At 46.5% G+C, this 27,996-nt stretch overlaps 1 protein-coding gene across 5 annotated transcripts in view; it reads left to right on the top strand.

Annotated features, from left to right (window-relative positions):
• The first annotated feature begins 9,671 nt into the window (after positions 1-9,671).
• The window catches only part of PFKP (phosphofructokinase, platelet), a 115,200-nt gene continuing 96,875 nt past the window's right edge, over positions 9,672-27,996 (top strand). For 3 of the 5 annotated variants that reach the window (XM_073677646.1, XM_073677643.1, XM_073677642.1), the window contains exon 1: positions 9,672-10,046. In XM_073677646.1, coding sequence (XP_073533747.1) covers positions 9,962-10,046 — 85 coding nt within the window. In that variant the 5' untranslated portion in view covers positions 9,672-9,961. The remainder of the gene's footprint in view (positions 10,047-27,996) is intronic. The other 2 variants (XM_073677645.1, XM_073677644.1) reach the window with 1 other exon arrangement.

The raw sequence follows: 27,996 nt of genomic DNA, 5'->3' as shown, positions 1-27,996 counted from the left end.
ACTGATATTCTGCAAAAGGTACAGGGAGTGGACTGCTGAGGACTGGGGCAAAGTCATTTTCTCTGATGAATCCCCTTTTCGATTGTTTGGGACATCTGGAAAACAGCTTATTCGGAGAAGAAGAGGTGAGCGCTACCACCAGTCTTGTCTCATGCCAACTGTAAAGCATCCTGAAACCATTCATGTGTGGGGTTGCTTCTCAGCCAAGGGAATCGGCTCACTCACAGTCTTGCCTAAAAACACAGCCATGAATAAAGAATGGTACCAGAATGTCCTCCAAGAGCAACTTCTCCCAACCGTCCAAGAGCAGTTTGGCGCCCAACAATGCCTTTTCCAGCATGATGGAGCACCTTGCCATAAAGCAAAGGTGATAACTAAATGGCTCATGGAACAAAACATAGAGATTTTGGGTCCATGGCCTGGAAACTCCCCAGATCTTAATCCCATTGAGAACTTGTGGTCAATCATCAAGAGACGGGTGGACAAACAAAAACCAACAAATTCTGGCAAAATGCAAGCATTGATTATGCAAGAATGGACTGCTATCAGTCAGGATTTGGTCCAAAAGTTGATTGAGAGCATGCCAGGGAGAATTACAGAGGTCTTGAAGAAGAAGGGGCAGCACTGCAAATATTGACTTGCTGCATTAACTCATTCTGTCAATATAACCTATTGGTACTCATAATATGATTGCAATTATATTTCTGTATGTGATATAAACATCAGACAAACACTAATAAAAACCAGAGGCCAGCAGATCATGTGAAAATATAATTTTGGTGTCATTCTCAAAACTTTTGGCCATGACTGTATATGGTCGTGTCCAGAAAATGTATTTGGGATTCTGAGAAGTTGAGGGTGAGCTTGATGGTTGGGTGGAACCTGTTGAAGTTATCGTGGAAGGTCAGCAGATCATCTTTTGAGCCTGTCCAGATTATTAGCAGATCATCAATGTTGCGGAAGTATGTTAGAGGTTTAATAGAGCAAGATGACAAAAACTCCTCCTCTAGTTTAGCCATAAATAGGTTAGCATATTGTGAGGACATTTTGCTTCCATGGCGCTGCCCATACATTGTTGATATAAATTGTTCCCAAACGAGAAATAATTGTGATGGAGCACAAACCTGATGAATTGCAGAGTTGGTTCTGTGACCAGATTGTTTTTTTTGTAGGAAATGTTTGCATGCTGCGATCCCATCCTCATGAGGAATGTTGGAGTAGAGAGACTCTACATCCATGGTGGCTAGTATTGTGTCCTCTGGAAGTGGGCCCAGGGCTGACAATTTGCAGAAAATATCCGGGTGTCCTGGATATAGCTGAGTGTGCATCTCAGCAAGGGTTTCAGAATGTTCTCCACCCAGCCTGAGATATTTTCCGTTAATGTCCCAATGCCAGAAATGATTGGCCTCCAAGGATTACCTTCTTTATGTATTTTAGGTAACATGTAGAAGGTAACTATTTGGGGATTGTCTGGTATTAGTTTCAGTAGTGAGTATGAAGTAGAAACAAACCCATTGATGATATGTGATGCTCAAGTTTGCATTCTGTCTAAAAAAATCCTTTTAGCTATATGTTTCTAATGCACTAAACCTCAATATTCACATCTAAAAATCTTACTGAATGATACATGTTATCTCAATACTAAAGGTCACAAGAATGTTGATTTCTCTCTAAGGGTAATGCCAAATGGAGAGTCTATGTTGCAAAACTGCATGGACTTTACAATCTGCTGCACAGTTTTGTGGGTTTTTTTAGTCTAAACTGCTCCACTTAGACTCCCATATAAATATTTGTGGCGAGGAAGAGAAAAGTAGTAAGCATAAGGCAAGGTGATGATGTGGTCATGTGGTTGAATGCATGTGATTTTATTATATAAATGATTGTGAAGACCCGGGGTCTTCTGTGCGCACAATACTACTCAGACAACATGGGGTGGGGGTAAAACAGTGTGGCAATATTTTATTGAACCACCAAACAGACAATACTCAAGATGGTGCAAAATTACACAGTCTCACCCTTCCAGGAATAGAGCAGCTGCGACTTTGGGACCAAGAGTCCCACCCTGGCCTCTCCAAACAACTCCATGGGTTCCAGGAGACGTCATTGTCCCAACATGGCTTTCTCCAAGTGTCTCCATGGGTTCTATGATGGTCAATGGAGCAGATCTATATCCTTCCAGCCAGGGCCGTGTACCCTTAGGCTGGAATCCTGTATAACCCAAATATGTGTCTCTCTGGATGGAGCCATTCTACCAAACTACTGTTCTGAAGAGTCTGATTCTCTGATTTTCCTTGCAGCAGGATAGAAAACCATTTTTATATTTATATATGTGGCTAATGTCATCATTCACAGGTCAGGGGTAAATGTGCAGTGCTCAGGTCTCATTGTTTGAGCATTTATTCAATTTACATAGTTGGTATCCCTCTGCTCTGTAAATCAACAACTAGATGGCTTAGTATAATATGTAATTAGCATACTAACAAACACTATTGTTCTTCCCTGAGTCACTGTCCTTCTTGACCAGCCAAAGAAACACATACATTCAAAAGTCAACACACACACAATAGTGTATTTCTCTTGGCCTAACAAATCCAGAAGTCTGGCTAATTAAGATTAGAAGCTGTGTCGTCACAATGATTATATATTAAAGATGCAACCATATAGCATGGCTGGCTGCAAAGCTAAAAGTCCTCCTCTGACAAGCCTATGGCAGCATGATATTGTGTAACAATCATGTGGCTATTGACCTGCCATCGGTGGACAAAATTTCTGGCAAGTAGACAGTCATACCATGTGGTCTCACTCTTACCATCCAGTTTTCTAACTGTATTTCTGATTGATTAAAATCTAAAGCTTTGTTTCCATCTCTGCCTTTCACAGGCAATATAGGATTTACTGTTTCTAAGTCTCGCAAATCAGAGATGGGGCTATAAAAACAACTGAGCGCAGCTGTGCTACACTGTTTTCAGACCTGTGACTTTGTTGGTGGGACCTAAAACATGAGATTAGAGTCTCAGACTAAAAGGCAGAAATGGGAAAAACTTTTTCATAAATCGCTTTAATCACCTTGAAATCAATCAATATGTGTTTATTCTACTTGCTTATATACAGTACATCATCATACATAACCGTATAACTCGGACGAGTGCTGTTCGTCATTTTGACAGATAGCACTCATCCCCATGTTATTCAATGAGTCCGAGGAAAAATATTGCAGCATGCAAGATTTGCCTCCGATATACAGTAATTTCGGCCATTCAAGTCAGTGGGTCCGTGGAAAACATCGGACTGCACTCGGATGACATCTCAGTGCGGTTCAATTTTAATAGACTGACGAAGTGGAGAAACTTTTTTTCTGATCAAACACTCATCAGAATGTGATTAGCATAATCGGACCGAATTTCTTGGATGAGAGAAAAACAGTCGTGTGACCCTAGCCTTAGAAGCAGTAATTCTAGTCTCGGCCATGAAAGATAGAAATGGGAATAAAACTTTAGTAGATCAATTTAATCAACCTGGAAAACCTGTGACATGCACAATTTTGACTGCATCATGACCATGTCACAGCAATGGCGAGAAGCTTTCTGTGGTCCACTGTTGTAGTCACAATTCTACTGGCTTCCGCAGAACTGAGTTCTTTCAGAATTCCCAAGGCTATGTGTCCACAATGTCTTCTAAATGTCGGCATTTTTTTCCTGAAGCATCTTCTTTGGCATTCTTACTTCCGTATTTTAAGACAGCTCTGCTGCTGGCATTTTTTTATTGTATCTATGAATAGTGAGTGGCTTCCAAGTGGAAGCGACCAGAAAGTATTCAGGTCACTTCTTTTAAATGCTTTGCGGCTTTGGAAGACTGAAGAGGCTGAAAAAGACTGAAAATATGGACAGCAAGTCGCTTTACATTTCTATGCACATGTTCATTATTTTTGGCACTTATTTAGCATTGTATGCACATACGCTTATGTGTGACGCTCGCAGCCCTACCCTGGGAAGATGAGGGGATACTCGGAGCCGGGTCAGATGTTTGGTGGGGTTGTAGCCGTGGCCTGGACCCGTTCCGTGCCCAGGGCCGTCACATTAAAAAAAGGGTGTAATGGGCTATCAGGGTTGAGTGGTTGCTATCGACTACGCCACCTGTGGTACCTGGTGAAGGCCACCAGCGCTGCTGCAGTCCTCTGAGGCGGGATGTTGTGGCAGCCGACGTTGATACTACTCCCCACAGGCGGAGCAGGGCCTGAAGGCAGAGACGAGGATGGAGGGAGTCGTAGTGAAGGAGGTCTGATGCTGCGCAGTGTGGTGCAGAAATAAAGAGTCCAGAGGCCATAGGGGTTGGCTTCCAGAGTTTTTACTCACGGTAGAGCGTGCAGCTGCAAGGCTTTTCCCTGCTCCTCACGGAGTTCTGCGGTCACCAGAAACGGGGGTCCAACAACCTCCGAGTAATTCAAGTGTTTAATCAGGACCCCGCACCAGAGTGTTCCTAGACTTCAGACTGAGTCCTCTCCTGTCTGTGTGTGTAGATAGGCCGGGTCTCCCTCTGGACTACGCTCAGAAAAAGGGTACGGGTGGCGACTCCGCTCCTTCCGTTACCCGATGGGATCCTCTGTGCTTGCCGGGCTTCCCTGACTAGGACGTAGAGTAGCAAAGTTAGGTGTCGGGGGCCGGTACCCCTCTTGCAGCCGGAATCCCTCTGACTAGGCCAGAATAGCGAGGACAGCTCCGTCTGCATCCCCCTGGGATCCTTTTGCGATGGAGCTACACTCCTAAGCTCCAGGCCTTCTTGGGCAGGGACCTTGACCGGGATGAGACAGCCGTTAACTCAAACCCGCTCCTTGACTCAAGGCCAGAGTACGAGGACCGTGTCTCCATCATCTGCAGGTTCACACAGGAAGCCACGTTCAGTGATGAAGATCACAATCAAATAACCATGAGCCCAAGATGGCTGTTTATTAAATATGAATTATTAAGTGTAACCTAAATGTGCGTCCTCCACCCTCACCCTCTTCATAGTTCCCCCTATCTTTTGGTTCCCCAGTCTCCCATTATCCCGGGAGGGGCAGCACACTGGTGCCTATTAGCCCTCCCTAATGGTGGGAGGAGTGTGGTGTTGGATGTAGCGGTGGGGTCCTGACCATTGCACCGATCTTACCTCGAAGGAGGGATACCACACCCCATTGAAGAGGTGCAGCATCTCTGTGGCGGTCGAACCCTCAGGGGCGCCACACTTACTCTGAAAAACTTATTTTTTTATCCTGTGGAAAACAACATTAGTAAGAATTTATGTTGTGTAAAGCAGCTAAACAGCCTATAGTCTGTCACGCATATTCATGTAAATATCCCTGGAGGTTCTTGAGAACATGAGAATATGTTTCCTACTCTATGTGACATAAAGTATGGCTCATGGGAACAGACATTTTTTAAATTCCATATCAGATGCCTCACTGAAAAACACTATGGTCAGACCTTACATGGCCTCATGTATAGTATACTTAAAGGGAGCCTGTCATGTCCCGAAATGCTATTGACCTGCATGTATAGGGTTAATTTGCATGTTAATAGTGTTTCAATGCTGTCCGGCCACTTTATTGAAAGTCCAGCCACCCACTTTCAGTCGTACAGGCGTGCCGATGCTGTGTCAGTCACCACTGAGTACACTGTGAGTAGCAGCTGTATGCACGCCCCGGCACTTTGATTAACAGTTCGCTTCTGCAGCGCATCTGTGCACAACTAGCTGTCAATAAAAGTGCCAGAACATGCTTACAACCGCCGCTCACAATGTTGTCAGAGATGATGCTCTGTGTACGCCTTTATGATTGAAAATCGGCGACTCCCAGAAGGAATAAAGTTCATTTTCTACCAGTAGCTACTTTCGGTAAGGACAGCATTGGATCACTATTAACCTGCAGAGTGAGATGGGTGAGACTGTTCCTTTTGTGTTTAACTCATTCTTTGATAGTCACTAATGGTTGGATATAAAATATTAATAATAACTATTTTAGGTGGGTCTTGTTGTTATTGCGGACCACCTTAAGTCAACTGACCACTGTCAGCTGTTATATGTCTGAGCATTTTTTGTCGATTTGAGTGACATTGACTGTCGTACCTACACCCACCATTGTGGATTTGGCCTTTTTCTGTTTTCACCTGTAACTTACAGGTACATTTTATCTTGTGTGAATATAATAACCAATGGATTTTATCAAAATGAATTAATTAAAAGTTATGTTTTAAGTAATATTCACCATTTGCTAATCCATTATTTAGTTTATTGAGTTCACTAGTTGTTCTTGGTATACTGAGACAGGAGTGTCTTTGTTCAATATTATTTGCTACATACAACTAGCAAACAGCTGTGATGGGCCCGGAGGTCATGGGCCCGCGAGCCACAGGTTGGGGATCCCTGACTTACAGGGCTAGTATTGCAGCCAGTTATAATAATTAAATATGCTTAAGTAGTTGCCCACTACTCTTACATTGATGGCCTATCCTTAGGTATCTTGCAACAGCCACTACAAGTAGGCGGCCAGCTCTGCAATAATGTACTTCCGGCTGTCAACAATAACAGCTGATCGGTGGGGGTACTGGTTGTCGGACCCCGGGCGATCAGACATTGATGACCTATCCTAAGGATAGGCCATCAGTGTAAAAGTAGCAGACAACCTCTTTAAGCACCATTAATTCCAGGGTGCTGTGCAAGTTATGAGGGTTTTTTCTTTTTTTCTTTGTTTACTTTTGCATACAAAACGTTTTCTTCAGTTCTAAGAATAAGCAACAAACATAAACCAGATGGACCTCTAGTCGCTATAGCATAAGTGGGAGATGACGAGGGTATCATCACGCAAGGTGTGAGAAAGACTAAATGCAACACGAAGGGAAGAGGGTGAGGAAGCCCAAACACTAGGGAAAGGGGGAGTAGACACCTAAGCAGATTTAATAACACCCTGCCTACCCTACCGTCCCTATATTGGTTCCACACCAATCACCGAGCAGGACCCTAAACCCTGTATATCCCTAGAGCTTGGCCCTAGATAGGGAGAGGGAGAGGTGAGCACTGGTCAGGCCCCACTATAAACTAAAGACAACAAGGTAGATAAACAAAGGGGAATAACTTAGTTTGAGCAGACACCAGAGGAGTAACGCCAACTGTCCTCCAAGGGCACCAGAGAAGAAGCCAGCCAACAGCTAGTGCTCCACGCATGCACAAAAGAACATAGAAGTATCACCGGCAATTGCCTGGAGCAAACTGAGAGTTTTTAACTCCCATGCAAGGGTGTGTCAATCAGCATCAAGAGGAAGGTCGCCGCTGGGTCTTAAAGGAAGAAGGATTAAGAAGGTGTTTTCTACAGCCAGATCTAGAGCGATTGTCTATTACACCTGACACATCCGTGACAGGTATACATGAGCATTTTTGGTAATCTGAGGATGGAGTTGATTTCAGAAATGTTTTTCAGTTCAGGTCAGTAGGAGGTGGTAAGGGCTTGGGTATGTATTTTAAAGGAAAGAGCAGAGTCAAAGGTTACACAAAGGCAGCGGACTTGTGAGACTGCGGGAGTAAGGAGTGATTAACTTGCGATGGATAGGTCTGATAGGGGGTTTATTGGGATGGAAAGAAAATTACCACCTCAGTTTTGTCCGTAAGTTTTAGGAAGCAGGAGAAGGAGGATATGGCTGATACATTCTGGGATTCAGGACAGCAGAGAGGTGACGTCTGGCCAGAGAGGTAGATCTGAGTGTCATCAGCGTATAGGTGGTACTGGAAGCCATGGGACTTTATGAGTTGTCCCAGTCCAAAGGTATAGATGGAGAAGAGTACAGAGCCTTGATGGACACCCACAGAGAGAGGGCGGGGTGTGGAGGTGGAAATGGAAGACGCTAAATGTGCGGTCAGTGAGGTATGAGGAGATCCAGCAGCGGACAAGTGATGCCAAGAGATGAGTTTGTAGCAGGGGTGAGTGGTGGACTGTGTCAGAGGACGGGTCCAGGAGGAGGAGCATTGGCAGATAACATGTCATTGTATGGAGAGCGCTGTGACTGTGCAGTGTCTAAGGCTAAGTGCCCACGATGCAGAAATGCAGCATATTTTTTCCGCTTCTCCCTGGCAGGAAAAACGCATGCGGATTTTACAAGCCTTTTTCCTGCCAGGTAGAAGCGTTTGTCAAGCGTTCTTCACATGCATTTCTGCATGCGGGTTATCAAGCACTTTTCCAAGCGATTTTAGCATCACTTGGAAAAGTGCTTGACAACTTGGTCACACTATATGGCATGGATTTATATAGCGTGACCAAGTAATAGTTAAAAAAAAAAAAGAAGAAAAATGGTAAAAAATAAAGATTATACTTACCTTCCAATGGCCCCCGGTATTTTTTCCTCTCCGTCCGGTATGTTGTATGAGTCTCGGTGGTGTGAAAGGACCTGCGATGACGTCATTGAGTCATGTGACAGGTCACACGACCGCCGACGTCAGCGACCTGTCACATGACTCAATGACGTCATCGCAGGTACTCACACCACCGAGACCCATACAACAGACTGGAAGCATCGCTGAGGAGACCGGGGGCATCAGAAGGTAAGTATAATCTTTATTTTTTATTTTAAATTCTTTTTTTAATAGGTTCTATGGTACCTGGGTCTGGATGAGAGTCTCCTCTTCTCCAAACCCGGGTACCATCCGCACATAGAAACGCATATTATCCGTGTGTGCAAATGTGCTGACACGGATACTGAGCGTTTCAATGCAAGTCAATGGCGGCAATTACGCTGCGTGTCCACAGAATTAATGGACATGCTGCGTATTTTTCTGCAATGATTATCTGCAGCGGAAATTTCCGCAGCATGTGCACAGCACATGTGGATTATCATTGGGGACCATGGGGCACGTATTACCAAGCGTTTTCGCTGCGGAAATTCGGCGGCAAAAACGCTTGAAAAAACGCATAGCGGGCACACAGCCTAAGGGTACGTTCACACTGTAACGCACGTTTCCCAATAATCCGCCAGTGTAAACCAGATGAAGATCACACAACGAAAGTGAAGGATGCCATTACTGATTGCCCTGGCGTCTGAAGTGCGGCCTGTGCTATTAAATTACTGCCAAGAAACAAACAAGGAGCTGATTGGTGGTTTTCTGCTGTGCCTCGTGCAGTGTAGGGGGCGCTATTGCTGGTATTTATAATGGACTCCAAGGCTAGCACTTATTGGGTAACTATAGCTGGTAAATGGCCGACACCTGTAGGAACCATGCTGGCACTAATGTGGCATTACGGCTGGCACAGTTTTGAGCATTTTGGCTCCCTTATAATCCTGTGAGTACATGTTCTGTGTATAGGGATGGGGGGGGGGGGCACTTATTTTTCAGGCTATTAGCAGGCACTTGTGCTATACTGCTAGTACAGGCATCCATGCAGCTATACCCTTCACTATCCCCCTCAGCAGCTGAGATAACAGTGCCCTGCTGTCAGTGTCACAGCTCCCCCAGGGACACGTCCTCTCTACTGCACAGCTGACTGGGAAAAGAAGCCTCAAGGGATGCAAGCCCCGCCCACTAGCGACTTCCCGGTATTTCCATCAGCTCCAGTACCCGCCCACTTCTCATCGTCACGTAGCGCGCTGCTTTCAGTTCCTCTGAAGGTGAGGGGCGTGTCTATGCAAATAGAGAGGCGTGTCCTGGGCGCCCGTCACTTGAGCGCTGTTGCTGCGCTGCAGGAGTGTCACTAACCCGGGAGAGGAGGAGAAGGAAGGAGCTGAGTGGCGGCCGCGCTCTCCCCGCACATCACTGCATCACCACCTCCACCTTATTTATTCCATGCACTCTTTTATTTTCCTATTCTATTTAGTGTAATGAATATTTATATTTGTAGCAGAGTCAGCAGAGAGCTTGTTCTATAGATCTATTCTATATACAGAGGTTATTGCAGAGATATATGTGTATTTATTACTGAGAGCATACAGGGAAGGCAGCTGCAGTCATGGCACAGCCACAAAAGTTTTTTGAGAACCTGTCTGGAGCTGGTAAAGCAATTGGGGTCCTGACCAGTGGAGGAGATGCCCAAGGTAAGGTGGCAGCAGCCATGTACACATATATACACATATATATATACTGATCATCTGTCTATATACAGTGCAGTGCCCTGGGGCCAGTGTCAGGGAAGCTGCAGTCAGTGGCCACCACTGGCCACACATAGGCCTCATATAATCCATGCAGATGGCTGCAGTGTTCCCCTGTGATGTAGCAGAGGTGAGTTTGTGCTGGTTCTCATTGCTGCACCTCCAATAGTGATGGAGATGGCTGTGTAGATGTCAAGGTCAGGACTCATCAGTCTGTGGTCCCCGGTTGTCAGCTGTTCTGTACATTATATAATACTATTATATTTAAAAAAAAAACAATTATAGAGGAATAAGTATATAATATATACAGATCATCAATAATGAGCATAGGCGGATGGACCCCGGACATTGGGGGTGCACACAGGCCCTTGTCACATCTGCATGCTGCACTATTTTTTTTTTGGCCCCCATTATAAGTCGATGATGGGGGGTGTCGGACGCCGTTAGTGCCTGTCTGATCTGGTGCTTTATCATTGTCAGTTCTTATGATGGAGAAGAAAAACACATATAACACAGATGTGAACGCAGCCCAATAAAGGTGAATTCTGCCTTGCAGCGGTAGAGCCGTGACACATGCGTAACTGAGCGTCGGACTGGGGTGCCAGGGGCCCACCAGTAACACTGACTGTGGGGGCCCAGTGTTCAGCTACATGCAAATATTACATTACCCTCAGCATTAATGATGAGATGCTGCCTTGCTGGACATAAAGAATCATATCTATGGGGGTGGGTGGTCCACTCTTGCACAGGGTCCCACTGGGGGTTCGCCTGTTCCCCTGTGGGCCAGTCGGAGCTTATCTGTGTGACATTGGTGGCAAATCTTTAATTGAGCATTACTGATAGGCATGCAACAGATGATGCCCTGCCGCCTGTGCCCGTGCCAGCATCCTAAACACCCTCATTCCAGCCCATACAAAGTCCTTAGAGTGACACAGTGATAGCCATTTGGCTGTAGGCCACCTTGGGCAGATAGTAGTGCTGCAGATTAGTGTGTGAGTGGTGACGCTAGGATCCCTCCCATTCCACTTCATTCCCAAATTGTTGCATGCACCCAGCTGGCAGTCAGTGGGTGGCTCAGCCATAAGTACATTGAGAATGGAGGCAGCAATGCAGAGCAGGCAGGTCACCTATGGCAGGAGGCGGATCCCTGCTTGTGGCTGGTGCTGCTGCATTGCGGCTTTTCATGTAATGACTACACTGTATCTTCACATCCCCACATTTCTCCACCTCCCACACACTTGGCCTAGTTACTCTGCTCTCCAGCATTACTATTACTCACTAAGCAACACGTGTTTTCTCCTGCTTTTGTGGAACTACACGTGCCAGCATAACCATTTGTGTCTGGCATCTACACACTGGTTATCAACACAAGCAGCAACGAGCCAAAATCTCTAGTAATGACTCCCATAAAATGATTTTAGCATTGATCCGGATTCTCACGATAAACGTAAAGTCTTTCCCTTATGAAAGAGCGTAGACTATATGGAGAAAAGTACTGGGACACCTACACAAGCATTCTAGACCTACAGCTATAACAGCTTCCACTTTTCTGCGGAGGCTTTCTACAAGGTTTTGGAGTCCAGTGGTGGTGGCTTTACACCACTCTATCTAACGCTTGGCATTGTGCTTGGTGATGTATGGCTTGCTTAAAGCTGATAGGCTATGGACACCGCATGCATTGAAGCTCCCGGGACACAGTTTTTGATGTTGATGCCAGAGGAGGTGTGAACTCTGCAGTTATGGAGCCAGCAGAATGTTGGCTACTTTTACAAGCGATGTACCTCAGCACGTAGTGGCCTCGCTCCGTAACTTTACATGGTCTTCCAATATACGAGTTGCTGTGATTCCTAAACGCTTCCACTTTTCAATAATACCACTCACTGTTAATGGTGGAATATTTAAGGAACATTATTAGGGCTGGGAACAAATTTCCGGAACTGACTTGTTACAATGGTGACACCCAATTACAGGACCGCTGCAGTATCAGTGAGCTCTTTATTAAAGGCAGACAGCACAGCGAGGGGCCAGATGATGTTATATACCGGGCCAATGCGACTGAATGAAAACCTGAATTCAGTGATTAAGGCTGTGTCCCAACAATCTCTCCATCTAAGGCCACGTTCACATGTTCAGTTTTTTGGTCAGTATTTTACATCAGTATTTGGAAGCCCAAACCAGGAGTGGGTGATAAATACAGAAGTGGTGACGTGTTTCTATTATACTTTTCCTCTGACTGTTCCTCTCCTGGTTTTGGCTTACAAATACTGATGTAAAATACTAACCAAATACTGAAGGTGTGAATGTGGCCTAATGGATGTAGGTAAATGTATCAGAACCATAGCCGTATGATTGTGTGAAGAGTCCGCGTTCTGCTCTGAAATGGCTGATAACAGAGAACAATTGATTGTATTTAGTGTGGTAAATGCAATAATATATATGCGATTACTAGAGATATGATAGTGCTGAAAACCATCATAAATTGTGCCAAATGGCAAACTGAGCTCTGCTACATCTGCATATCATCACATAGTTGCAATTGGAAGAGATAATCTTTACTTTTTCTTTCTTTCTTTCTTTTTTTCTTTCTTTCTTTCTTTCTTTCTTTCTTTCTTTCTTTCTTTCCATTATTATTACATACATTGTCTTCTCATCATTTTTCGGCTGCTATGTCACCCTGTATCAGTTGCTATGACGTCTGTGATGATGATGATGGGGGTGAGTGTGCCACTGATACCCTCCTGCTGTATCTCCTCTCCTGTGATCCCTCCCTGCTGTCATTCTCCTCCCTGCCGCTGGCCCTTGATGTGTGTACGTGCAGCAGTGGGAGTCCTTGCAGAGCTTCCTCTGAGTCACGCAATCTGGGAGGAAGCTCTTGTGGGGAGCATCACTCATCATCATCACCTCCAAATGTATTTCAAGGTCTGGCCACTTTACAGCACCACGTAATAATGAAATAACAGCATTGTATTAATAAAACATCATGTATTCCTGGCAATATGTTATGCTGCCTTTGCAGATGTAGCAGAGTCAAGGATGTGGCTTCATATTCACTACTTAGCCTTAGGTGATGAATATCTGTGAAAATACAGCAGATAGGATTTTCAATTGAGAAGATTTATCACACGTTAGTCCCATTGATTGATGGTTGCATCCGACTTGCATACAAATACTCTCTAGACCAGTGTTTCCCCAACCCCATCTTCACGGCCCCCCACAGGTCATGTTTTCAGGATCTCCTTAGTTTTACACAGCTGATTGAAGTATCATCAAGGCATCAGGAATTCTCTCACCTGTGTAATACTAAGGAGATCCTAAAAACATGACCTGTGGGGGGCCGTGAGGATGGGGTTCGGGAAACACTGCTTTAGATCATCGTTACCTCTGCATCCATAGCATGTAAATGTAAAGGAGCAGATGTAACCCCATGCCTATCTTAGGAAAAATACAATATGTCTGCAAGTGAATGAAGTGCTGATATGTATGTACGGGTATTGAATAATGGGCATATACAGTACAGGTGGTCATGGTTCATGTCTAACATCAGCCTGACATGCTTGCATTGTCGAGTTGATCCGACGCTCGGAACAAAATTGGACATGTTTTCGATTTTTTCCGTAGACCACTCGGTCTGAGGAAGAAGTCAGACATGGGTACAGCCCCATAGAATATCATGGGTATAAATGCTATTTGTAAAAACCATGGATAGCACTCATATGACAAAAACTGGTCGTGTGCTTGAGCCCCAAGGGTCAATCAAGTTCTTCCACACCAAACTCCCCCAACCAGGCCTGTATGGACCTCGCTTTGTGCATCGGGCACAGTCATGCTGGGACAGAAAAGACCCTTCCCCAAACTGTTCTACAAAGCTGAAAGCTACAACTGTCCAAAATGTCTCAATATACTGAAGTATTAAGGTTTCCCTTCACTGGACATGAAGGGCCGAGGCCGATCCCTGAAAACCATCCCATAGTATTATCCCTCCTCCACCAAACTCTACAGTTGCCATAATGTAGCCAGGTAGGCAACGTTATCCTGACATTTGTCAATTCCAGACTCGTCCATAGTGTTAGTTGTCACTCCAGAACACGTTTCAATGCTTCAGAGTTCAGTGGTGGATGCTTTCCATCACTCCATTCATTGCTTCATTGTGCTTGGTAATGTAAGGCTGCATGCAGCTTAAACCCATGCAGTCAATTTACCGGCTCACAGTTTTGTGCTGATGTTAATGCCAGAGGAGATTTGGACTCTTCAGCTATGGAGTCAGCAGTCTTGGTGACATTTCTTTTCTCTGCTCTTCAGCACTCAGTGACCCCTCTCTGTAATGTTTGGTGGTCTCCACTCGTGGATGAGTTGCTTCAGTTCCTTTCACTTCTCAATAATATCACTCACAGGTGATGGTGGAATATTTAAGAGGGAACAAATGCCCTGATCTGACTTGCTACATCAGTGATGTCCTAGGACCACGCTGGTATCAGTGAGCTCTTTAGAATGACCCGTTCTTCACAAATGTAGATGGTACGCCGAGGAGCTAGATGTTATACACTGCAGGCAAGGGGTGATGTTACACACTGGGGGCGAGGGGCCAGATGTTACACACTGGGGGCGACAAGCCGGATGTTATACACTGAGGTGAGGGGATGGATGTTTTTCACTGGGGGCAAGAGGCCTGATTTTATAGACTGGGGGTGAGGGGCAATATTACACACTGGGGGCGAGGGGCCGGATGTTATACATTAGGGGCGAGGGGCTGGATGTTATACATTTAGGCGAGGGGACGGATGTTATACACTGAGGCGAGGGGACGGATGTTATACACTGGGGGCGTGGGGCTGGATGTTCTTCACTGGGGGTGAGGGGCCGGATGTTATACACTTAGGCGAGGGAATGGATGTTATTCACTGGGGATGAGGGGCTGGATGTTATTCACTGGGGGCGAGGGGCTGGATGTTATTCACTGGGGATGAGGGGCTGGATGTTATTCACTGGGGATGAGGGGCTGGATGTTATTCACTGGGGATGAGGGGCTGGATGTTATTCACTGGGGGCGAGGGGCTGGATGTTATTCACTGGGGATGAGGGGCTGGATGTTATTCACTGGGGGCGAGGGGCTGGATGTTATTCACTGAGAACGAGGGTTGATGTTACACACTGGGAGCGAGGGGCTGGATGTTATTCACTAGGGGGCGAGGGGCTGGATGTTATTCACTGAGAACGAGGGGCGACGATACACACTGGGAGCGAGGGGCCAGATGTTATACACTGAAGCTAGGGGACGATGTTATTCACTGGGATCGGGGGACTGGATGTTATATACTGGGGGCGAGGGGCCGGACGTTCTATGCCTGTGGCCTTATACGGAGGAAGCCTAGTAAAGAGTTCTTATATACAATATAGTTTACGTGAGAATATTTGTACGATATGAATATTTCATCCTCATTACTTGCTGTAGTTTATTGATTGATCATTGACATTAGTCTTTGAGACAATTAAATGTGGATAATTAAAGGGAATCTGTATGTCGATTCAAGCCCTTCAAACAGTATTTTCTCTGAAATGCCGAAGCGATGCAGAGGAAAATATCAGGCTGCAATTGTGCATCCAGGTTCTGATGCATGCTGCCTGAGGTTTGGGCTGCATGAATTTACAGACAGGTTCCATTTAAGAACCATAAATTTCTAGTTGCACATTTAACAGCATAAGACAATGTTCACACCTGTGTTGGGGGCTAAGTTGCATATTTGTCATATTTGCCAGATAAAATAGCCCAAAATGCAGCACTATGTTTTCGGTATAATGACAGACACTATGATGGAACCTGTGGCTGTTGATGTCATCATGTGACAGATCCTGTTTTCTGTCATTTTCAGTTTTCTGGTGCTGTGGTGGCACACAAAACCGGAAATGCCAATGGAGCGGACACAGAGTGTCACACAAGCGTAATATTGGTAATATCTCTGTGCCCATATTAGAGTTGCAAGTCCTACCACTGACCTTATGACCCGATCCTTAGCATCAGAGATCCCCATTGTTGGTGTTCAGATCTTTGTTGTTATTGATGGTGTTATTCAGATCATTAGTCCTCCGCTCCTGTGGTTGTAAGAAGGGCACAGAATTGTGCCCATATCACTCTTGTGGAAAGCTAACCTATTTCATGCCATGCTGGCTGGGGCTTACTATCATATCTATAGGAATCCATTGTGTAGCATTTACTTGCAACATACATACATAAGATTGTAAATCTGTTCACATTTTTGGATTCTCCTTTTTACAGGATCTAGTTTTATACGGTTGTTAGTGTATCCCCAAAAATTCTGTGGAGTTTGAATGGTCCCAAAAAATTTGAATAGGCCGAAAATAGCAGCAGACCACCTTCTTCTCCTGTGAGGGGCATCCAGAGTCCTACAAATGGAGCCATGACTCCAATATGAATAGAGTCTCGATTCACCTTGGATCAAAGTATACCAAACATTCCAACCTCATATGAACAGCAAAGTGCATTCCCTATAAACAAGAGTTTCCTACAAAGTCTTGAATCAGTCATTGAGGAGGATTCTAAAGTAAATCCTCCATCAGACAATAGCCCCAAGATCTGGTACTGACTAATTCTTCTATATCTTTCGAAACACAGCCAAATTGAGCAACATTGGTTATGGATGAGTCGGAGGAGATAGCTTTTGCCCATGTGTAGCCTCAGTCGTAGGCTTGAGTACGCGTTGTGTAGTTGAGGAGCTGTTGAGGTTCGTATTCATTTTGGCCTACTCCTTTCTTTAGGAACCAATCTAGGTTTTGTTTAAGAATTGTTCGAACCATAAATATTTTCCGGACACAAGAGGTTCTTAATTGATCTGTAGATTTGGGGTTTATTGGAATTTGTGACAATTTTTTAAATAATTACATTATCAACCTATGAAAACAAAAAATGAAATTGAAGACAACATGCATCGCGAAAGAATTTAGGACAGTGAAGGTGAATTGATCTGTGGTAGAAGGAGAGCGGAGTGCGTTAAAATAGTTCTTTAGCATCAGATGTGACCCTCAGTGCAGACATGCAAGGTCATTAGGATGAATGGACAGAATATTTAGAAGAGAGATTGCATTGTGGAGGTGGGGCGGCTCTGTCAGTGGAGCCTGTAGGGAAAAATAAACCAGCAGGCCCTGGGCTTAAAATAGACCTTTTATGCTCCAAATTTAGAATAAGTAATATTACTTCGTCCTTCAGACTCTTCAGATGGAAGAAGGTCCCAGTGGTATTTCTGTATCGTCAATATAGGCTTGGCCAGCGTCCAGTCAATGTATATTCTCCATGGCGCCATCTTTGATTGCTCCATCGTCTAAATAAACAATTACTGGTAAAGTCATACCCTTCATGTACAAAATACAGGTTGTGTAGAGGTGTGTGTGTGTATGCACACCATATATATTGATCCCACCACTATATTTCTGACGTATATAGAGTTGATGGAGCTCCAGATCTGTAGCATGACAGGTACCAACAATGTTTGACGGACACTATTGACTTGTAGGAGGGTTTGTTAGGTTCCATCATAATGTCTATCATTTTGATGGGAAGAATAGTTCAGTATGTTACACTATTCTACTTACCAAATGTGACAGCATCTACCATAGGGCGTCTACTTCTCAAATGTGAACATAGCCTTAGGCTGGCCATATGCATTACATAACTATCGAGTGGACGATGGTTCATCTTGGCCGACACTCCTGTGTACTCTCTGCACTAAATAAAAGGATCAGTCATTGAAATTCAGTAGGCTGAAACCTTTTCTCCCCTGAAATCGTCTGCCGGGGAACAGTCGGTAGGCCCCCATGCACATTTAATGGTCAGGCAATACCTTCGACATCGATGGGTTCAGCCAACTACCGTATATAGTGTTTAGTGATCTTCACCGCTAAAAAGTCGAAAAGGCCATCAATGTATGATAAGTGGGTACAACCTGTAGTAACCCCACTGATTAGCAGAACTTAAAGGGGCGATTAAGCAAAGTGTTTTTGACAGAAAACAAGCGTAAAACACTATAAAATGTCACAATTTTTTTGTGCAATTTAAACTTTGGCGTCGCCAGTTTCAAGCTGCTCCACCAAACTTTGTGGAGCTGGGGTGGGATGGGGCGTTACTATGTCCGGCTGTCCAATGTTGCAAAATTGGCGATGTTTCTTATGCCAAAAATGTTACTCCAGTTCCTGACTAGAGTAACATTTCTGGCACTACGTACATCACTAATAGGATGCACCAAATTAAGTGGTGTTCATCTCATAATGAATTTGGCGCATCGTATTCCCGCACAGTTCTCATTAAGATTGGTGTGCGAAATGACAATCTTAATGAATCAGGGCTCAAATGCTTCTCTTGTACAAGATTGTAGCCAAAAAACGCATTATAAAGCTGTGGAAACTTGCACTAAAACAAAGTTAAGTTTTGCAGTGTTGTTCTGAGCCACGTGGCACAATCCACTAATTAGCTGTGCTTTTATATGCATTGGCTGATTTTTCTTTTTTTATTGTCGCAGTTATTGGAATTTTTTGCAAAACTGCAGCATTGTTGTACAAGTGCATGTTAAGAAAATTCATAGAAAGATGTGACAGTTGAATCTCAGATGAGAATACTGCTTACGTGCATTTTTGTTCCCATATTATGGCTGTAAATCCCGGTCCATCACTGATCTAATCAGATTAATTAATGTGATCATCACATCACCGATTTCCATGACTCAGTTGATTTGGCTGATCAGACCCACATTTGGGCTTTTTCACACACTGTATTTTCCCACTTTTTTTTTCTGTGCATTTTTGCCATGGAAAAAAATATAGCACCAGCAAAATAACTGAGCTTTCTGAAATGTCATGCACATGCTGGTTATTTTTTCCTTGCAGATTTCAATCATCAAAGCGTTTTGTCAAATATGTCATTTTTTTTCAGCATATTTGTGACGCGCCCCCTGGGCCATGTTCAGGGGATACCCGGAGCCGGATCTGACAGGGGTAGTAGTCCTCGTGGCGGTGACCCGGTCCGTGCCCAGGGTGTCAAACTAAGTGTGTGGCAGTCTTTGTAGATGTTGTTAAGTGTCGACTACGCCACCCGTTGATTTGCGGTCACAAGGCCGCCGCTGCAGAACAGTCCGCTGAGGCCGGTAGTATGGGTGCAGCGATGGTGGTATAACCCCCAACGGGAGGGGTATGGCCTCAGGGCAGCTGGTGCGGATGATGGGGGTAGTGATAGTGCAGAAAGGAGAGTCAGAGACGTGAGATGCAGTTTCAGGGTTTTTACTCACTGGTGTTCCTTCAGTCACTCTGGCCTTGAGTGACCACCCGAGCCGTGCTGCATTCACCAGGTGTGGGACTCGGCTAACCCCCAGGCAGTTCCGGAGCGTGGTCCTGAGCTCCCTTCTCTTTCTCTCTCTGCTGGCTGTCCCCACCAGGGATCCACCTTTGTCCGGTTCCCTTGGGCCTCCTGGTGGCAAAACCTTCTCTGGCTTTCCTGACCCTACTCTTGGTGTACCTTCCTGGTGGATGTGGTGAGGGTCGTGGCAAAGCTTGACCACGACCTCCGGTTCCTGGCTAAGGGTTACTTTTGCCTCCGCCAGCTTGGAATCCGGTGCCCTCTTCTGCCAACCCTTCACCCTTCTGGCTTAATTCTGGGATCTCAGGGTTCCCTCTGGCTCTGCGTCTCTGGGCCTTTCTTCTCCTCTGCAGGCTTAGCCCTGGAGCTGGGTCCAGCCGGAGCCACAGCTCCCTGTCAGCCCTCCTGGCTGAGCTCCTCTGCTCGGCTTCTCCTCAGGCTGAACTGACTGACTGACTGACCCTGATCTAAGATGGTGCCCACCATATATACTCCCTCTATGTGTGAGCCCAGGTGACTAGCACCCAATGAGCTCCTAACTCTATGCCCAGAGCCCCTCCCCTATCTGCCCCTACACTACTGGGATGTTCCACCCCCCTCCCACTCCAGCCAGGGACAGACGCTGTCGTACCTGCACATTTATCTGGTGGGAGTACCGTAGTTCTGTCCCCCGGAAATGGGATGTATGTAGTGCATGCAGCCTTCTGAGCTCAGTCCCACACTCCATCCTTACCCGGGAGTGGAATACCACACCTCTGGGTCGAGGTGCAATACCCCTGTAGCAGCCGAGTCCTCAGGGTGCTACATTCCCCCCTGGTAAATCACAGCACGTCCTCGGGCTGTAAAAGAGCAAAACATAAAACATACAAGCTTTTTAAAGTGCACTACATATAAAATATATAAACAGTAACCTTCAATCATCCCTTTATGGGAGGTACTTCTCTTTTAAAATGTTACGGACACATCATAAAATAATATTAACTCTTTCAGCATAATAAAATTTTTCATATAAAACAATTTTGACCTCTGGCCACTTGTGCAAATTGTGACCAGGTAAGTGCCACAGTCTCTTGTAGAAAAAACAGTTTCCTATAAAACCAGTAGGGGGCGCTTTAAGAAGCGCAACTATTTTCAAGGGATATGGCCGCTCTCAGTCCTCGGCCAGTGGGGAATAGGGATGGCTGTTCACAGTCCTCAGCCTGGTAAGGGATAGGGAATACACGGTAACAGTTTGCTGGTCCCAACGGGGACTACATCTTACTGGCAACAGTTATTGTACCTTCACGGGTAACTATTTACAGTGCTCCTACTGTACATCAGTGGCGACGTCCTCCTGCTCCTGCCTGAGGGTAATCTTCGGACCCGTCCGGGTCCTCTTGTTCCTCCTCAGTCAGGCGATGTACATGAAGGGCATAGGGTCCTTTGGCACACTTGTGCCGGGTGAAGGTGACCTCATCTCCCAGGTAAAGGTCACGACCTCTGTGTCCCTCCGGCAGATGACTTTCTACGTCTCTGCGGGTGACAAAGACGTCGCCGGGGGTTCTGTGGTCCCGTATAAAACCCCACCCGTGCTCCATTTGGAATTTTATTACAGTCCCGCTGGCACGGGGACCGTGGGCAGTACGGGGGTTTCTGCGGGCCCGGCGCTTTTGCTCGGCGCTCTGGACTTGGAGCCGCTCCTCGCGGACCCGCCTCTCTCGTCGCTCCTTAGCAAAAACCTCCAATTGTTGCCGGCAGCACTCCGTACGCTGGGCTGCGGCTGCCCGGGTCTCCTCGGTGAATCCCATCAGGTCCTCACCGGTAGGGTCCCACTCAAATTGGGCGTCCTCCAACGGAAGCGGATCGAGTTTGGCGGGCGCAGGAGCCGGAATTAGAGGCTCATCCAGAGGCCGTTCCCTCCGGAATCGAGGGTGAATATATTCAGGTGGCCACACGAAGAGCAGCCCGTCCTGGGTGGTGTTTTGTGCGGAGCGGTCTTCGCCCAGACGGGGTGCTGTGGAGGCAGAGGGCGCTGTGGTGTTTGCGGCGCCCAGGGGCTCCTGGCCTTGCGTCCAGGCCGAAGGTAGTCTGAATACAAAGGGCGCTTTAAAGGCTGCGGCGCCCGGGTCTACCAGGCCTTGCGACCAGACCGGTGGCATGATGGAGGTAGAGGGCGCTGTGAAGACGGCGGCGCCCGGGGGTACTTGGCCTTGCGACCAGGCCGGGGGCGCTTCTTGCTTGGCCACGCTCTGAGTCGAGGCGCATGACGTAGCAGGGGGCGTGGCCGCGGCTCCTGCCGCCTGAGGCCTAGCTCGGAGCGGTGACGATGCAGCAACGTGAGTGGTGAGTGGGGTCTCGGGCTCTGCGACGGGGAGCTGGGGCAGGCTTGCGACCATCGGGCACGGGGTGTTGTCGTCCCCATTACCTGCTCCCTTTTCTTCAACTCCCTCCGCGGCGTCGTCTCCGGCCGTCGTCCCTCCTGCACCTTCCTCAGAGGCGGACATGCTCCTTGTCGTGGGTGGCGTGCTTCGCTGGCGGGTTCCAGCCTACTGGGCCATCTCCTTGCTCCACTCCGCCAGCGCTTCCTGCTGTACCCGGGCCATCTTCCGTGCGAGGCCCTCCAGCGCGGTCTGTGCACGCTCCCGATCTCCGGGGAGCTGCGCCAGGATCTCCAGCAGGCCTTCTGGAGTGGCGGCCTGCAACAGGCTCCTGACCACAGGGTCGGTGCTGCCTGACTCTCCCTCCATCTCCGGGTGCGATCTCTCTAGACTCCTCCAAGCTGCTCCCATCTTCACTCCTTTGTTCTCTCTCCGCCCCCATTCAGGGTGGTGCCGGGGCAACTTGGTGATTGTCAGCTCCAGGGGCAGACCTCCCACGCTGATGGACACCTCAATCATTGCAGTCTCTGCTGGTGGGGGCGGTCTCCGCTTTTGGCGCCATTCTTCGACCTGGCCCACCCACGATGGGAGGTGGTCTCTTGCCACCCTCTGGCACGCCCATAATGGCGTCCGCTCTGCCAGGGCGGGAAATCTTCTTAGATGGCGGGAATCGTCTCCCAGTGGCGGGAAACTCCGTGGATGGCGGGAAAAAGCTGCAGATGGCGGGCAACCGGCGGGAAATGATCCGAGATGGCGTCCGATGGCGGGGACCCTCCGGAACTGGCGGGAGACCTCTCCTTACGGTACATTTAGACTTTTCTTCAGGCACGCAGTACCCGGTAGTTGCGGGCACGTGATCCTGCCAACTACGCCAAAGTTGACGCGCCCCCTGGGCCATGTTCAGGGGATACCCGGAGCCGGATCTGACAGGGGTAGTAGTCCTCGTGGCGGTGACCCGGTCCGTGCCCAGGGTGTCAAACTAAGTATGTGGCAGTCTTTGTAGATGTTGTTAAGTGTCGACTACGCCACCCGTTGATTTGCGGTCACAAGGCCGCCGCTGCAGAACAGTCCGCTGAGGCCGGTAGTATGGGTGCAGCGATGGTGGTATAACCCCCAACGGGAGGGGTATGGCCTCAGGGCAGCTGGTGCGGATGATGGGGGTAGTGATAGTGCAGAAAGGAGAGTCAGAGACGTGAGATGCAGTTTCAGGGTTTTTACTCACTGGTGTTCCTTCAGTCACTCTGGCCTTGAGTGACCACCCGAGCCGTGCTGCATTCACCAGGTGTGGGACTCGGCTAACCCCCAGGCAGTTCCGGAGCGTGGTCCTGAGCTCCCTTCTCTTTCTCTCTCTGCTGGCCGTCCCCACCAGGGATCCACCTTTGTCCGGTTCCCTTGGGCCTCCTGGTGGCAAAACCTTCTCTGGCTTTCCTGACCCTACTCTTGGTGTACCTTCCTGGTGGATGTGGTGAGGGTCGTGGCAAAGCTTGACCACGACCTCCGGTTCCTGGCTAAGGGTTACTTTTGCCTCCGCCAGCTTGGGATCCGGTGCCCTCTTCTGCCAACCCTTCACCCTTCTGGCTTAATTCTGGGATCTCAGGGTTCCCTCTGGCTCTGCGTCTCTGGGCCTTTCTTCTCCTCTGCAGGCTTAGCCCTGGAGCTGGGTCCAGCCGGAGCCACAGCTCCCTGTCAGCCCTCCTGGCTGAGCTCCTCTGCTCGGCTTCTCCTCAGGCTGAACTGACTGACTGACTGACCCTGATCTAAGATGGTGCCCACCATATATACTCCCTCTATGTGTGAGCCCAGGTGACTAGCACCCAATGAGCTCCTAACTCTATGCCCAGAGCCCCTCCCCTATCTGCCCCTACACTACTGGGATGTTCCACCCCTCTCCCACTCCAGCCAGGGACAGACGCTGTCGTACCTGCACATTTATCTGGTGGGAGTACCGTAGTTCTGTCCCCCGGAAATGGGATGTATGTAGTGCATGCAGCCTTCTGAGCTCAGTCCCACACTCCATCCTTACCCGGGAGTGGAATACCACACCTCTGGGTCGAGGTGCAATACCCCTGTAGCAGCCGAGTCCTCAGGGTGCTACATTTGCAGTGTTTTTTACACATTCAAATTAATGCAATTAAAAAACACATGCAAAAACGTGTATATTTTATGCAGCATTTTTTCTGCCAATGCTCTGTTTTTTCCTGCAGAAAAATTAGCTTCAATTACTTACCGTAACTTATACACATTGCCTTAGGGAGAAAAAAGAAAGACCATATATTATCTTCTACGAGATCTTTTTAATTTGTTCTCAGTTTTACTTTTTTATTCTGGACAAGTGTTTGTGTAGAACATCAAGGGTGTGGATGTTTTACCCATAACATTAATTCTGCGTCTCCTTCAGTCTCTACCTGTTCTGTGCTGATTATCAGGTTATCTCGTTTACCTGCTTCCTCCTCATGTTCCTTTTTGGACCATATAGGTTTCTTGGAGATCATTGGGAGAACACCTACCGTAAATCATGACTTTAATCCACCTTTCATATTTCCTTAAAACAATGATCCAGAGGATTAAAGAATAATTGATCTTGTAAAAAGACGCGTGCGTTATAATTATAGGGACGATTTTATAGAACAAATATGGGAGGGTCTCTTTCTCCCTTTCTCCTTTGGTGAAGTAAGAAAACATAAGCCCCCCTGTAAATCCCATAAGCCTATTACACAGCTATGAAGCCGAGCATACTGTGCATTCATAGTATATTTATATCACCGACATCTTGACTTTCCAGTTTTTTTAATGTACTGGAATCTACGGGAAGAGACAGGTGCCAGATTTTGCAACAATTCTGGATTGCTATGGATTGATAGCAATATGTCAGAGAGACCCCAATCATCCAAAATGAATGGACAGCCCAGCTGAAAGCTAAAAGGTCCACAATATATACAGTATATAAGTATATACATCTCTCTGCCTATCGTCCACAGAGTTAGGCCTCATGCACACGACTCTTTCATGCTCCATGTTGTGTGGATTTACAATATGATGAAACAGTCTATTCAGTAGGACTATCAGCTGTGTATTCACCAGACTTCTGCACAACACAACTGATGGTCCCAACCCCATTTATAAGGCAAGAAATCCCACTTATTAAACCTGACAGGGCACACCTGTGAAGTGAAAACCATTTCCGGTGACTACCTCTTGAAGCTCATCAAGAGAATGCCAAGGGTGTGCAAAGCAGTCATCAAAGCAAAAGGTGGCTACTTTGAAGAACCTAGAATATAAGACATATTTCAGTTGTTTCACACTTTTTTGTTAACTATATAATTCCACATGTGTTAATTCATAGTTTTGATGCCTTCAGTGTGAATGTACAATTTTCATAGTCAGGAAAATACAGAAAAATCTTTAAATGAGAAGGTGTGTCCAAACTTTTGGTCTGTACTGTATATATTTCCATCTCAGTCAGGCCACGTTCACACATTCAGTATTTGGTGAGTTTTTTACCTCAGTATTTGTAAGTCAAAACCAGAAGGTGTGTCCAAACTTTTGGTCTGTACTGTATGTATCTGGACACTGATATGCATGACTCCTTACAGGCTCTGTGTTCACAGTTTTGCTGTGTACATAAAGTCTTAGGCCACGGCCCCACTATCAGTATTTGGTCAGTATTCAGTCAGTATTTTTTCTCAGGAGTGGGAGCCAAAACCAGGTGAGGAACAATCAGAGAAAAGGTATAATAGAAACAAGTCACCAATTCTGCATTTATCACCCACTCCTGTTTTGGCTCCCACTCCTGAGAAAAAATACTGACCGAATATTGACCAAGTACTGATAGTGGGGCCGTGGCCTTTAAAGTGAATTGGTCAGATCCGATAATTCTATTAACCTCCAGAAACAGGGTTAATAGCGTTATGAAGGTGCTGAGAAAATTATCTTTATTTCTTCCTGCAGCTGCTGGCTTTCAGTCATGCAGGCGTGCATGGAGCAATTACAGTCACCGCGCACAGAACTGAGATTGACGGTTGTAAGAACGCCTGATGCATTGCAAAGCCGGCTGTCAGTCAGTGCCGGGGCGTGCTTATAACCATCGATATCAGTGCTGTGAGTGGTGACTGTAGTTGCTCCATGCACGCCTGCATGACTGAAAGCCGGGTACTAGATCATTCAGTATGCATAGGCAGCCATTGTTTTCGGCAGCAACCAAAGGCAACTAGACAATTTGCTGCCGAGAACAAAGTGGGGCAAACCAAAAGATTATTTCACCTGATGAACTAGTGTTTTGCTCCTTCATTGGATAATTAGCATCATGATTAGACTGCATGGTTATGATGAAACCAGCGTTTCTAGGATCGCTCATTTACAATAATCGTGCACCTTTTACTTTACTCATTAACCTAATAACCCGACCAACTTCCTCCTGAGATATTCTGCAGAAGGCAAAGAAGTAAAAAGATGTATGAGGCAAGGCAGCGTCATATGACATATATTCACCTTTTATACAATTTTTATGCAGTAAAACCTTTTAATCTAGCAGCCTATAATCCATAAAATTTAATAAACCAGGGTTTAGTGCCAGCACTTCCTACAATGTAATGTGGAATTTCACAGAAGCTGAAGAACCAATGAAGCAGAAGAAAAGTTTTATGTTGGGATTTCTTCCTAAAAACTCCTGTATACCTTTCAAAGACTGTCTGATAATCTAGATTATTTGATAAATCAGTATCCATTAGATTCCTTTGATGACAAGTTAAAGAAATAGTTCTGCAGTTCCCTTTGTTTTACTCACTATGACATAAAGGGTTGTCTCTTTTAGAAACTTTCTGCAATAAATTGCGATAGTCATAAAAAAACAAATATTACTTTCCCTACCCTGGTCCAGTGCCTGCTCTTTGCCGCTGATCAGTGTGCTCTTCATGGGCTGAGTTCTTGAGGTCAGTGATTGGCTGCAGCGCTGTCAACATGACTTCAGCACTGCAGACAAACAATAGAGACCTGGGCAGGTTGTAGAAGAAAGTTTTCTGAAATGGAGCATCTCCTTTAAAGGGGCTGCCTAATCGTTTTCTTTCTTCAGAGGTGCACTGCTTATCTGCCTCCCGGCTTCCTGGATGCCGGGAAAAGGGCGTTCCTGAAGATTCACATTCGGCACGACCAAATTACTGAACTGAACAGTGCGCTCTCCTATGCTGCAAAGAGCTGCAGCTTTGCCTCTGTAGCATCGGAGGAGTACAGGGATCCAGCTTTGCAAGTGCACACTCCTTGCCAAGGAGACTGGCCACTTCTGAAGTTGAGGTGGTCTGTAACCTAAGTAATGAGCAATAAACTATAAAATTAAAAATTCTTCCACTCTTGAGACTGGAGAAGATTTTTAATAAAAGGTAAGTTGCAAAGTTGCTTGTATTTACAAACACTTTGCTACTTTACCCATCTAAAAAGTTGAGACAATCCCTTTAAGATGACCACACACATGAGATAGCTATCAGCCGAACGTTTATTGGGCAGAAAACTTTCTCTCCTAACACCCCAATACACAAATTGGAAGAGAAAGATAAGCTGCTTCCAGACCTCCCCTGAAAAGAATCGGACATTGAAAAATTCCACTTGTCTGATCCATCTCTCCACGACATCATCCGTGGTAGAGTCAGGAGACCCCATACACCTATTGTTGGCTTGTCTAGTTGAAATTGATGGGTTCAGCTGTCTAATGTGTATGTTGCCTTTACCACCTGTATTATAGTCCAGAACTGCATTTTCAGTACGGGCTCAATAGTAAATCTACGAGTCCAGATACAGGTACAGACCCACAGACTTACGGCTCTTTCACACGTCAGTGTGTCCGGTACATGTGGTGACAGTTTCCACATGTACTGGAGACACTGACACAGGTAGACCCATTCAAATCTATGGGTCTGGGCACATGTCAGTGTGTTTCCACGGACTGTGTGTCCGAGGGCAAAACACGCTGACATGTCCGTTTTTTACACGCTGCACGGTCCGCAAGATGTCTCATGCTGAACACACACGGTTGACATCTGTGTGTCGTCAGTGTGACACGTACTGGCGCCTGGGAATCAGTGTACAGTTTCGCTGTTCCCAAGCGCCAGGTGCTGAACACTGTCCTCATCATTGTCCCTTGCTTGTGCTGTGATCAGCACGAGCAAGGGACAATGTTGGGAGTAGTAGTCTGCTC

This window comes from Phyllobates terribilis, unplaced genomic scaffold (assembly GCF_046119375.1).
Source record: "Phyllobates terribilis strain yellow unplaced genomic scaffold, ASM4611937v1 Scaffold_4__5_contigs__length_816908805, whole genome shotgun sequence".
In the NCBI taxonomy this organism is placed as follows: domain Eukaryota; kingdom Metazoa; phylum Chordata; class Amphibia; order Anura; family Dendrobatidae; genus Phyllobates; species Phyllobates terribilis.
The sequence above is the reverse complement of the archived record's forward strand: the minus strand, read 5'-3'. Positions and strand labels throughout refer to the sequence as shown.